This window comes from Schistocerca americana, chromosome 1, assembly GCF_021461395.2.
Source record: "Schistocerca americana isolate TAMUIC-IGC-003095 chromosome 1, iqSchAmer2.1, whole genome shotgun sequence".
In the NCBI taxonomy this organism is placed as follows: Eukaryota; Metazoa; Arthropoda; class Insecta; order Orthoptera; family Acrididae; genus Schistocerca; species Schistocerca americana.
The window spans coordinates 418,405,956-418,419,601 of record NC_060119.1 but is presented as its reverse complement, the minus strand read 5'-3'; the positions used below and the strand labels follow the sequence as shown (position 1 = coordinate 418,419,601).

Genomic DNA, 13,646 nt, shown 5'->3' with positions numbered 1-13,646 from the left:
ATACAGGCACATGTTAAGGCATATCCGTTAAATTCGAATATTGATTTTATGTCTTTCACGTCTGTACACCGAGTGTTGGAATTTGATTCAAGCGATTACGTTCAAAACGGTTGATTTTTCCTAAAAAAATCTGAAACATAAGCCATATAAAGGAGTTGGTTGCAGTCCTGTTTTCATGTAGTATAAATTCTTCCTATTCTGTTTGTTATTTCATTTCCCTGTCTGTAGTGAACTAATCCCGAAGATGTTAATTGTTAACAAAGGATGTATGCCTTATAAAATTTTGTCGAGCTTCCAGACGCGTTAAACGGTTTAAAATCCACTGGATTTTAAACCACTTGAAGCGGCTGAAAGTTCGAGAGATTTTTATCAGTACATGTGGACGCAAAACCATGTATTCATGTATTATAATGCCTGCTTTACTTTCGACTATATTCCTACCGAAGTCAATGATATAGTAATTTAGGTCTCGCTGCATCACTGGCCGAACAACAACTTGCTCATATTTTACACTTAGTTACATCTGCAAACTAGTATCAAGCGAAAAAAAAAAAAATAAGTAGACAGCAATCATCACGTTGCGTCCAGAGATTTAGCAACGCTGATCTTCGTCTCGGTATGTGGCGTAGCCGCTTCGAACACAAATGTAAACAGCATAAATTATCTGGACAGATTTCTTGTATACAGTGCAGACATAAGATGGGCAGACAAAGTGACTCATTTGTACTAGGGATCAGGACAATTATGGCAACGTTAACACCCAGTTGAACCAATTACTTGAAGTCGTGGAAACCATGTGTACCGAAAAAAATATTAAAAAGCTTAAAAGAATTTTATTGATATTGATGAACATAGATGAAATGGCAGACAGTCTGTCCTGCTCTAAAAATTAACATTCTTAACACGGTTGCTCTTCTGGGCCTATTATTGCTTATCGGATAAACGTAAGCTAGCATGCTGTAAAAAATGGCTCAAATGGCTCTGAGCACTATGGGACTTAACATCTATGGCCATCAGTCCCCTAGAACTTAGAACTACTGAAACCTAACTAACCTCAGGACAGCACACAACACACAGTCATGACGAGGCGGGGAAAATCCCTGACCCCGCCGGGAATCTAACTCGGGAACCCTGGCGCGGGAAGCGAGAACGCTACCGCACGACCACGAGCTGCGGACCTAGCCTACTCTGATATGTCTCTTCGGTACTTCGCATTCTCCCGCAAAATGATCCAGTTGCTTTTAAAATGGTTTTCAACATCTAAGATCATATGGAAACATGCAGATGTGAGGAGTAGAATGCATCATTCGCTCGCATTTCAAGACAGAGTGCAAGAAAAAACAGTTACCAATTGCAAAAGGAATTTATGCTCCAATAAACAAGATTTCTACGAACAAAATATTACTCATACTTAGTGACATCAATGTACGGTCGACTCTATGGGACGCAGGTAGAACAGACAGTAGGGGACAAATAGTAGTTGATACAATAAATGAACGCAGCATCTTTGTTTTAAACATAGCAGGACAAACACCTACTTACTTAATGGAGGAGGATCCAGCAATGTTGACATGTCACTAGTAAATGCGAAGTCCATAAAACACGTAACAAATGGGAAGACTAGAAAATGCCACATGCAGTGACCGCAACGCCATACTCACCCACACAAACACATACATGGAGACACGATCTTCACAAGAACAAAAGCAACGACTTCTTCTAAACAAGGCTGACTGGTAAAAATTGAGGGACGTATTTGAAGAATTTTCCCTCCATCCAGTCAATGGTTGTTTGGACTATAAGGGTCACATCCTGACGGACCTGCTTCAAAAAGCATAACGATTAGTTATCCCAATGAACGACTGTGCACCGAAACCGAAACTCCACTGGTCAACTAAGATAAAATCTAAGGAATGACGCTGGAGACAAAAGGAAACATTACCAAAAACCAAAAACAGCACGAAAGAGGGTGGTAAGATTGGAACCATATCGTGATGCAAAGCAAAACCATAAAATGAAATGAGACAAGACCTGACAGGATCACTGGTACAATTTTGACAAAACTCCGCTACAAAACAATACATGGGGGAACCATTTAAACTTTTAACAGATTAGGTAAAGACGCCGGCAACTCTTAGGCCCACAGACGGCTCTACTATAAGGGGCTGGAAATGTCCAACGCAGTACCTGCTGAACAAGCTTCTCCCTGATGACGAAAAGGCGAATGACCAGCAACATCACACAGACTTACGAAGACAAATGAAGGACACCTACACAAATGGCTCCATTACTGTCCCATTCCCCCAAGAAGAGGTAGCGTTAGCAATAAAACAATTAAAGAATAGAAATCGCGACCGACGTGGCGTACACTCAGAAACACTAAAAAATACCGTTGCCATGTCACCCACTTTCTAACAGAGTTATTGAATGAAGCACCGCTACAAGGTAGAGTCCTTGCCATCTCCTCAAAATATCAGAGGATCGCGACCCAAACGACCGAAAAACTAACAGGTCTATCTGCCTCTTGAACACTTTGGCTAAGGAGCAGGAGAGGCTCCTGTGTAATCGACGACCGTTACACAGGACGTTCTTCTGCCTTAGTCCAATCAGAATAGTTTTAGGCCAGAAGGCTCAATAGACTATGCCGTTAACAGCATTCTGGAAATAATACAGGACACATAAGAAAAAATCGCAGTAGTAAAAGCAATAGATATAGCAGGCGCCTTCTACAATCTATTGTGGCCTGTCTTGTTCGTACCGCTACAAGAGATGCAGACACCAACAGTCTTATGCAAGAGATTACTCGATTCTTCAAAGATAGGGTGGTGTGTGGCTAGCAGGAACACAAAAGGTTGTCAAAAAAATAACAAAAGAATGCCGACAATGCTCAATCTGTGCGTCAGTTTTCTGGGATATTGCCATTTAACCCCTCCTGAACAACTTGTACGAAGTTGATAGGGTGAAGGGTATAGTAGCCTATGCTGATGACTTGCTGGTAGTAGTAACTGCAAACTTGAGAACGGAACTCTAAAGCAAGGCTGCACTCCTTATAAAAATAAGTGACTGGTTCAGCCATAAAAAGCTCACAACTGCGGCAAACACGACAGTATATTTACTGATCAAAGGTGCCCTGCATAGAAACCCCACCATTAGATTGAACAACATTAGCACACATAGGAAAATAACAAGATACCTAGGCATACACCTCGACGGACGACTGACATTCAACGAGCACGTATGACTTACAAGAGAAAGTGACAAGACTAATGCACAAACTCGCCAGAGTAAACTGAACTCATTACAGACTGCTATTGCTGACACTGCAAATGTATCATACAGGCATCTTTGAATCTATAATGTGTTTCGCAGCGAATTCCTGGACACATCGACAGTCACTCACGACCTGAGAAACCATTGTGAGGCGAGGACAAAGATGTGTATTGCCAGAATGTCAGGGGCATTTGGCACCACGTCTGTGGAAGCCCTACGCATTGTACTTGCAACATACCCTACTGAATAACCATTAGCCACAGAGCACCAGCATACTGGCTTAAAGGGGAAGACTGGATGAGGTATGTGAGATACCAGGGAAGCATATTATAGAAAAACGCCAATTAAATGTTTGGAAGGCTGAAACATGGCGAAAGGACTGGGAATCATCTGACAAGGACCGTCGGGTTTTCTCCTCCTTCCTGAATATCCAGGAATGGTTGACGCTCAGACACGTTGACCCAAGTCGCGGGCGGGCCATGGCCATGGCCCCTACCCTACACACCTGCACCGCTGTGGCCTTAGTCAAAGTGATACGTGTGAATGTGAGCAACGTGGATCCCCCGAACAAATAAAACTGAAATGTATCACTCACATATAAGGCCGCCGATCTCAGAAATCGAAGACACAGGACAAGCTTTAAGAGATCCAGAGCATGCTTAACCGCATCACTGATGAAATACCGAAAGCGCTACACACGACTTATAGGCAGCAACAACCATATACAAGATCACTACCCGAAACACACCCTACACCGCAATATGATGCGTGGGACAACAGATATCCAAACACTGGTATGGTAACAGTTGAAAGTATAGACACAGATGACATGAGACTCCAATATCACCAGATTCGTGTACGCCCGGCCGGAGTGGCCGTGCGGTTCTAGGCGCTACAGTCTGGAACCGAGCGACCGCTACGGTCGCAGGTTCGAATCCTACCTCGGGCATGGATGTGTGTGATGTCCTTAGGTTAGTTAGGTTTAAGTCGTTCTGAGATCTAGGGGACTGATGACCTTAGAAGTTAAGTGCCATAGTGCTCAGAGCCATTTTTGGACGGTCACTCTGCAATTAATAAATAATAATAATAATAATTATAATAATTCATGTGGTAAAACTGTAACTACATCGTCCTGGTGAGCCGCCAAAATCCCAGCGTGGTCTTAACTTGACGTGAAGGAACATACTGATGACTCGTGCCGTTGCAGGCTACGTGCACAAGGCGCTGTAAAAGTGACACTACCGGCATGTTTTCACTGCCAATTTGCCCGGTTTCTTCTGTCATCCTGAAATGTATACAAAAACATATTACTTTTATCTATTATTTATATTATAGTGATGTAAGGACAGGAGGAACTACACCGACATGATAAACATACGAAATTTTTGCAGGGAATGTCTCCTAGTCTTTACTTATGTCGACAAGAGCTTTTTTAACTCCTGACTAATGGCATTAAATACTATAGCTATATCTAGAGATTAAGTTCTCATCGATTTAGCAAAATATTCATAGAGATAGGATGAACACTGTGCGCTCACAGGCTGTCCTTTAGAGTTCTTGAGAAATGCACGACGCTTGTGCCACCCTGTACCGTAACGGTTTACTGCTGTTAGTTTTCGAGGTGGATGTCTTCGTATCTCCCGCGGGAGAACTGTTACGCTTGCAGTGACGTCTACCGTTATCTGGAAACCTATGCCGTTTCAGTTACGTACAAATCTTCTGTCCCAACACACTGTTCTCCAGTTTACAAGTACTTGCTGCTTTAATCATTGTCGCTAACGCACTTATACAATGAATTTGTGTATCTATGTAATATGTGACTACTTTCACTTCTTTCAAAGGCTTGTAAGTCCGCCATGACAAGGATACTTAGGAGGAAATAGCAGGTCGCCAATTTCGAGTGTGTTGCCCAGAAAATGTGCGTGTTATATTAGGTTCACATACAGTTTTGAAAAGCAGACTGGAAAACTCACTGATCAATTTAAAGTTCATATGCGTTTCCCTAACCCTGTAGAGTGAATTATCCGCCTGTGACAGTTTCCAGTTGTTGGACAATCTGCTTCATTATAACTTAAAACTTTGCAGAGCGTTTATGAACAGTCGAGGGCTATCACATGACACCCTATATTGAAAAGGTAGCAGTAGGAATAAATACGTTGCTCTAAAAACTCATCAAGCATCCACCTGGCTGTTTTGGGAAACGGAAACTGCTGGTGCCTCCGTGGCAGCGTCATTTATCCTGGGTGTATCATAATAAATGGCGTAAACGCATACAGTTGAAAGTACACGACACTAGAAGCAAAAAAGTCTCAGTAAACATAGAGTCGAAAATGCATACCTTAAGAGCTACTAGCAATTTCTCATCTTCGATACTGTGAAACAAATCTTTTCTACTGCAAGTACTTTGCTTTCTATATTTTGGGAAGTAGTAGTATTGACCGAAATAAGGAAAAAATGACCAGGAAACATGTGCCCTAAAACGCATAACTTAAAAGTTACGAGCACTTGATCATTAGAAGAGTTGAGTTTCAAAGTAGCAAAGATGAACAAGTGCTCATAGCTCCTAAGGAATGCATTTTAGAGCACATGTTTTCTTGACTTCTTTTATTGTTTTGGTCCATGCTACCGGTTCCCAAAATACGGAAAGCAAAGAAATTGCAGTAGAAGAGATTTGTATCACAGTATCGAAGACGAAAAATTGCTCGTAGCTCGTAAGATATGCATTTTCGACCATTCGTTTACTGAGACTTTTTTGGTTCTAGTATCGTGTCCTTTCAACTGTATGCGTTTACGCCATTGATTATGATACACCCTGTATAAAAAATTCAGATATTAACACTAACAAACGTGGCGACGGCATTTTTCCACTATTCGTGAACGACTGGAAAGATTTTGTGGATGTCAAACAACATTTTGTGAGATGCTGCCACACAGAGACATCATGCAATTAGACGAGAACTAATTTCAGTATTTTAAGATTACCAATTCCTAGGTTTTCCACAAGGGTTTTCCCTGCAGCATCATTTACGAAACAGTTTCGAAATTATTTGTGTGCGTTGGTTGATTTGCCAAATTCATCATCTTTCGGTTTTCATTAGATAGCATATACGAACTTGTCCACCAATTTTATTTCAGTAGCAACCTCCTGAAAGGTGAAAGGTAAAGGATTCCTGGCGTGTTCCGACGATATTTAACCTAGGAAACAGCGCTCACTCACTGGAGGCAAGACGTGCATGTAGGATGAACTGAATCTCTTTCTTCGTTTACGATGCTGAAAGAATCTGTGTCTGTATCGTATTGCTCCCTGTAATATAATTCTACGTGGCAGGGAGTTTCATCTTCTAGCTTTGAACGACATGAATGTAAAGACTGCTGCGGATAAATTTATCGTTTCCTTTCTTTTTTGCTCTTTCAGGAAACTTACCTAGAGCAACTTCTTTTCTGATATTTCATCCTTTCGATGGCTAGTCCGCACCATTCGAAATGGATATACACAAAGACTGTTTGGACCTTGTTGGGGCGTAGATCGCTATGTGCCTAGTATGTACAGCGTTTCTCGTGACCATTACAACGGATTGTGAATAAGATACTTCACGCACAGTGATCAAGGTAATGTGCAGATTCTGCTATTAAATTTGGGAGATAACTTTAGATGACCCCTCCCCCCCATCCCCGGCTATGTCCCCTGAAGCATGAAAAACTGAAAACAGTATTGGTAAGTGACTAGAATAGGGCCAGTGGGTACTTACGTGTTCCGCTCAGGACTGTTGCCACCGCGTGCCGTGCGGTATGAGGGAACAAAGTAAAATGTGTAAGCTGTTTGTGTTACGCAGAAAACGAAAGAGCAGCAAACAGACGATGTATTTTGAATACATTCGGAAGAGAAATTTAAATATTGCTGTAATCGTGATTACAAATGCGATGGAGAGACAGCGTCGCTATCCATGATGTGTTCAAAAAACACTGAAATATTTCTCTGCCCTCTGCTGCTACGCAATTGATTGCGCAAGCGCACTGAGTAAGTGGATCAATGGTTTTGAATTAAATAATGGGAGGAGATATGTGGATCAATACTTTCTCAGGAAATCATGGGAGGACTGCCATGAAGTAGGATCAAGAAATGTAATTGCATGTTGTTTGAATGCTGTGAATAAGTAGACAGAAAAAACGGTAAGTGCAACAAATTTTATTCATATGGATTGCAGACTAATGTATCAGCCCGCAAGGACATAAACCAACTGTGGATCTTGTTGATTCTCCTTCCTCCACACATACCCAAAGAAGTAGCTGTCAAAGAAAGTTTTGCACTACCTCGCGCCGTGGAGGGACCCTTCAGTGGAGACCCATGTACCTTCTATCGTATTTATATGGGCACTTGTCCCGGGATCCTTGAAACAGTTTATGATTCATCTGAAGGTGTAGGAAACCTTCATTTTTCAAGCATCTGTTCTTTGAAAAACAGTCGGAAGTAACTACTGTCCTGGCAAAATATTTTCTTTAATAAGTTTCGAAATAACTGCTTTTGAGTGTCTTGGCACAACTCGAGAAAAAAAAAACCTCGTACATACTTCGCTGTATAGCTCCATACATCCATCGATGTGTTTTCTTGTTTCCTCCGTCAAACTTCTTTCCGAAATGTGATTCGTCGATCTCGACAATATCTCCTTCGCCACCTAGTTTGTCATTTTGTCTGTGACAAATCTGCACGCAAACTTCTCAAAAGAATTGTCGCCAGTCGACCAGAGTTTGCTTTGCTAAATCTAATTCTCCAGTTATAAATTTATATTGGCTTTCATAAACCCATAAGTATGTGAATGGCAAAATCATGCCAATTTGTAGCTCACTAAATGAAAAGCCGGAATTCTTTCTAATACAACACTTCGACAAGTGGCTGCTTTTGGTACACTTCAGACTCCATCAGTACAAACCTTTCGCTCCTCAAGAATCATTTCACTCCCACATTTAATACACTTCCATGTCTCTGCAATGAATCCGTGACCCATACACCAACGAACGTCGTCTACATGTATAATTAAATCTGTTAAACCACTCCACTTCTTACCATTCGCTGACAATCACGGAATACTACTCTAAACTCGTTAACGCACAGAAAAACAGCGAACAGGACAATGGTTTCAATTTCGGTGCTGGAAATACATTGCTTTATCCTCGCCTCTCACTTGTTATTTGAAAGTATTATCCCATTACCTAAGCGAAACTGACGCATTGCCAATTTATGAGCAGTAGATGAGTACCGCCGTGAATACCACTGGCCCTGATCTAGACTTTCGCCAACAATATTATTAAAAGATAAAATTCATTGCGAGTGAGCTGCACTTTGTACCAGGACCTTCAGGTCCAATCAACCCCCCCCCCCTCCCCTCCCAAAGCTTAACAAACAAGACAAGTCATAGCCACAAACAATGCTTACAACACCCATGTATTACAAAGATTCAACCAAAACAAGCAGATGACGCAAATACAAAAAAAAAAAAAAAAAAAAAAATGAAAAGAAAACAACAGACGCTATAGCACATACGGAAACATAAAGCAGTAACACAAACGGAAAGAAATGGTGCACTTTCCTATACAAACACAAATCAACACATACTATAGCATGTATATTAATGAAACAGGGATTACACATTGCTTACAGAACAAGAAACACACACCAGTCAAATTTACAAACACAAACAACAGAGAAACTAGATAAATACCACGGAGGACGTATATACCAGTTAGAATGCCAAGAATGTGAATCAATATATCTTGGGATGACAGAGAGAACTTTTAAAGTAGATATAAAGAACACATAAGAAGCTCGAAGTATGAAAATAAGCATTCTACGGTTGCCGAACACCCGATGAAACAGGGACATGAAAATTATTAGAGTGAACGATCACAACAAAAGACTCCTGACATTACAAGAATACTTTCACTTACAAAGAACCATTCCAATGAAATCGAAGTAATCAGTGGCCAAATCAATAAAGGAAATAACTCACTGATCATGTTCGAAAATCTGAAACATAACCAGAGTAAATAATTAAGGAATCTTCCTACCCTTCTCTCCCTGTCCCCCTCCCCCCTCCCCCACTCTCTCTCTCTCTCTCTCTCTCTCTGTCTCACACACACACACACACACACACACACACACACACACACACACACAACAAATGGAAAAGATCGGATCACACATAGCACAAACAAAAGATGAAAGACGGGTCACGGGTCGTGCGGCTGCCCGTGTCGGAGATTCGAGTAGTCGGTCCTCTCTGGAATGCGCGCGTGTGTGTGTGTGTGTGTGTGTGTGTGTGTGTGCGTGTGTGTGTGTGTGTGTGTGTGTGTGTGTGTGTGTGTGTTTTCCTTAGCGTAAGTTTAAGTTAGATTAACTAGTGTGTAAGCTCAGGGACCGATGACCTCGGCAGTTTGGTCTCATAAATTTCCACAAATTTTCCAAAAAAGACGAAAGATAAACACATAGTGGCTGTTGGTAACACTAAACATTGTAAACACACACATGTTGATCACAAAATGGTAAGTTCAAGTGATGTGTTGTGATAAATGTGGGGGAAATGGGCCAGGTCGAACATGGGAACCGAATGAACACATCTCCAGGACCACATACAAGGACTAACGACACTGGGAAATCTTTACACCGAACGATAGTTGAACCTCAAGAAATTTGTGCTACAAAAGTTGTTTTCAATTTGAAAAACAAGAGAAAAATATGACAAATCTAAGATAGTAACTATTATATACTACGTTTATTACGTATATTAAAAGAAACATGTATTACAGGCCACTGAATATGCTAAATAAATAAAAGAAGCGAAACGCGTACGACAAAAGACAAACTGCCTTTCATTCAGCTGCAAAGACGGAACATAACTCGACGAATTTGAAGTAAATAAGAAACAGTTTTGCAGAAGAGTGGGAAGGAATAATTAAAATCATTATTCGTAGGTTCACAAGTGGTAATACAAGACTCAAAAATATTAACCGCAGTAACTAAAAAGAACGCCGGCCGGTGTGGCCGAGCGGTTCTAGGCGCTTCAGTCTGGAGCCGCGCGACCGCTACGGTCGCAGGTTCGAATCCTGCCTCGGGCATGGATGTGTGTGATGTCCTTAGGTTAGTTAGGTTTAAGTAGTTCTAAGTTCTAGGGGTCTGATGACCATAGATGTTAAGTCCCATAGTGCTCAGAGCCATTCTAGGGGACTGATGACCTCAGATGTGAAGTCCCTTAGTGCTCAGAGCATTTGAACTAAAAAGAACAGTTTCACGATATTAAAAAACAATTATTCGAATGGTTCAGTCCCCATAGCCACATTGTTGTAGAGGGTAAATTTGAAACATCGTATCTGCGTCGTAGTCATAGGCATAACAGACGCTTTTGTTTGCGTTCTTACGGCATGGACACTAGATAAGAAACTTGGGCAGTTCCCGTGCGCTTTTCTACGGTTTGCTAACATCAAATTACAGCTACAGAAAGCCTTTACAAACAGCAGATGGAACACACTGGGCATCGGTCAAGAGTGGCGTAGTTTCGAGCTGAAATACGAAGACCACGCCACCCTTAGTAAGGCGGCGGCAGTGTACTCACGGGCGCCAACTGCTGCTGCTGCCGCGAAAGCTGCCAAGACGGCGACGGCGCACGCGCGGTAGGCGAGGCGGTCTCCTCGTCTGGCCATGGCTGCGCTGTGGGCTCTGCACACGCACTGGCGGCCCACGGCGCAGAGCTCCGTTATAAATGAGCGACGATCGCAGCCCGCTGACACGCACCGCACGCATCGTCGCCTGCGATTCCGACACCAAACCAATAAATAGCTCCCCGGACTCCCCCAGACAGCCATTGGTCACCACCGCCAGATCCCCGTTCGGCTCCAACCTCTCCTTCCCGACCCCACCGAACACCTGATCCTTAGTCTCTTCTTCCCCGGCCTTACCGTTACCTGCGCCACCATCTATGTCCGCCCCAACGCTCCTATTCCCTTCGACTTCCTCTCCCACGTCGATCGTACCTTTTCCTCCTACGTGATCGCCGCCGACCTCAACATCCATAGTCGTTCCGCTGCCCAGTTACGGCGATGGCATCGGTTCCTCTACACCCTTCAAGGTGACCTCGTCCCCATCCCCCGGCATACCCGTCCTGAATCCAACTCCACTCCTGATGTTATCCTCTCCTCCCCTAACCTCCTTGGCCGCATAACGGTGGATGTCCTGGAGCCTATTGGTAGCGACCATCTCCCTGTCCTCCTCACCGTTTCAGACGGTCGTCGCCCTCGCCCCGACCCTCGTACTGACCCTCCCCCTAAGTATGTCCACGACTATTCCCGAGCCAACTGGAATGCCTACCGGGATACCCTTTCCACCCAGGTCGATAGCCACCCTCTCACCTACCACCACCCTGACGATGTCACCCATGCCGCCTCCTTTCTCCAGCGGACCTTGTCTGAGGCCGTGGAGGCCCACGTTCCTACTGTCGCCATCCACCCCCACCGTCCTACCTTACCCCCACAGGCCGTTCTCCTCCTCCGTGAATCCCGTCGTCTCTACTGTGCCTTCCTCCGCACGCGTGACCCGGACACACTACGACGCCACCGGCAACTCCAGCGACACGTTCGTAATTTGCTCGCGGCTAAGAAACGCCGGGACTGGCGACAGACATGCACCCGTTTAAATGCAACCCTACCAATCAACTCGTCCAAGTTCTGGTCGGCCTTCCGTCGCCTTACCGGAACTAAACCCTCCCCCTATTATCCTCTTCTCCAAGATGATCACCCTTTCCCTGACTCCCTTAGTAAGGCCAATCACTTTGCCTCCTACCTCTCCGATGTATTTTCCGTCCCCGATGATCCCCAGTTCGATTACTCCCTCTTCCCCGATATCCGCGATCGAACTGACACCTCTTCCCCTCCCCTCGCTCCTGGCTTCCAGTACTTGGACAACATTACACACACGGAACTCAATGCCCCTATCACTACACAGGATCTCATTGCTACACTCCGCACAAAACGCAACACCGCTCCTGGTCACGATCGTGCCACCTACCGTCACCTTCGTGAAGCTCCTGTCTCTTTCCTCTCCACCCTGGCCAGGCTCTACAATGTAGTCCTGTCCACCGGTTACTACCCCGACCTGTGGAAAACCTCCCGTATCCTCATGTTCCTTAAACCTGGCAAACCGCCGTCCGCCGTCTCCTCCTACCGTCCCATCAGCCTTACCTCGGTCTTCAGCAAGGTCCTAGAATCTATCCTCACCCGCCGCATCCACCAGCATCTCCGCCAGCACCGCCTCCTTCCCGTCACCCAGTGTGGCTTTCGGCCATCCTTCTCTTCCGACGATCTTCTCCTTCACCTCACTCATCTCCTTTCCGAACAGCTTAATTCCCGTCGCTCCGCCATCTTCCTCTCACTTGACCTCGAACGCGCTTATGACCGCGTCTGGCATTCCGGTCTCCTCTTCAAGCTCCAAACCTTTGCCCTTCCCATTAACTACGTCCGTCTGATCGGTTCCTTTCTCTCCCGCCGTCCTTCCTATGTCACCATCCATAACACCGATTCCTACACCTTTTTCCCCTCCGCCGGTGTGCCCCAAGGCTCCGTCCTCTCCCCCCTTCTGTACCTTTTGTACACGGCGGACATGCCGCCGCCGTCGCCCCCCGTCCCCTCCTCCAGTTTGCCGATGACACCGCCTTCCTCGCCCTTGCCCCCACCCTGCAACGCTCCCAACGCCTTCTCCAATCCCATCTTGACCGGTTCACCGCTTGGTGCACCCAGTGGTTGCTCAAGGTCAATCCCTCCAAAACCCAGGCGATCATTGTAGGCAAAACCACCCCTTCCTTCCGCCTCCTTGATTTCTATCTCACCGTCTATGGCCGTCCTATCGCCCTCACTCCCACCCTTAAGTACCTTGGCGTCACCCTCGACCGTCGCCTCTCCTGGACTCCCCATCTCCAGACAATCCAAGCCAAGGCACGTTCCCGACTCCGTCTCCTCAAGCTCCTTTCCGGCCGCACGTGGGGTCTGGACCCCTCCACAATCCTCCACACCTATAAATCCCTCATCCGCCCTATCCTTTGTTACGCCCATCCAGCCTGGATCTCCGCCCCCCCTACCTTCTATAAATCCCTCCAAATCCTTGAACGCCATGCTCTCCGCCTTGCCTATCGCATCCGTCTCCCCTCCCCCACGCGGATCCTGTATGATCTCATCCCCTTCCCCCACCTCCTCCTTTTCCTTGAAAGGATACGTATCCTGTACACCTCACGTAAACTTGATCCTCCTCACCCGCTCATTTCCCCGATCCTCTCCCACCCCCGCCCGCTGCCGCGCCTGTATTCTCACGTCCCACCCGGTCTCCATCTCTCCACCCT

General features: G+C 45.0%; 1 protein-coding gene across 1 annotated transcript in view; it reads right to left on the bottom strand.

Annotated features, from left to right (window-relative positions):
* The window catches only part of LOC124555809 (CLIP domain-containing serine protease 2-like), a 67,098-nt gene extending 56,136 nt beyond the window's left edge, over window positions 1–10,962 (bottom strand). The window contains exon 1 of the mRNA XM_047129908.1: window positions 10,875–10,962. Coding sequence (XP_046985864.1) covers window positions 10,875–10,962 — 88 coding nt within the window. The remainder of the gene's footprint in view (window positions 1–10,874) is intronic.
* Window positions 10,963–13,646: the final 2,684 nt, after the last annotated feature.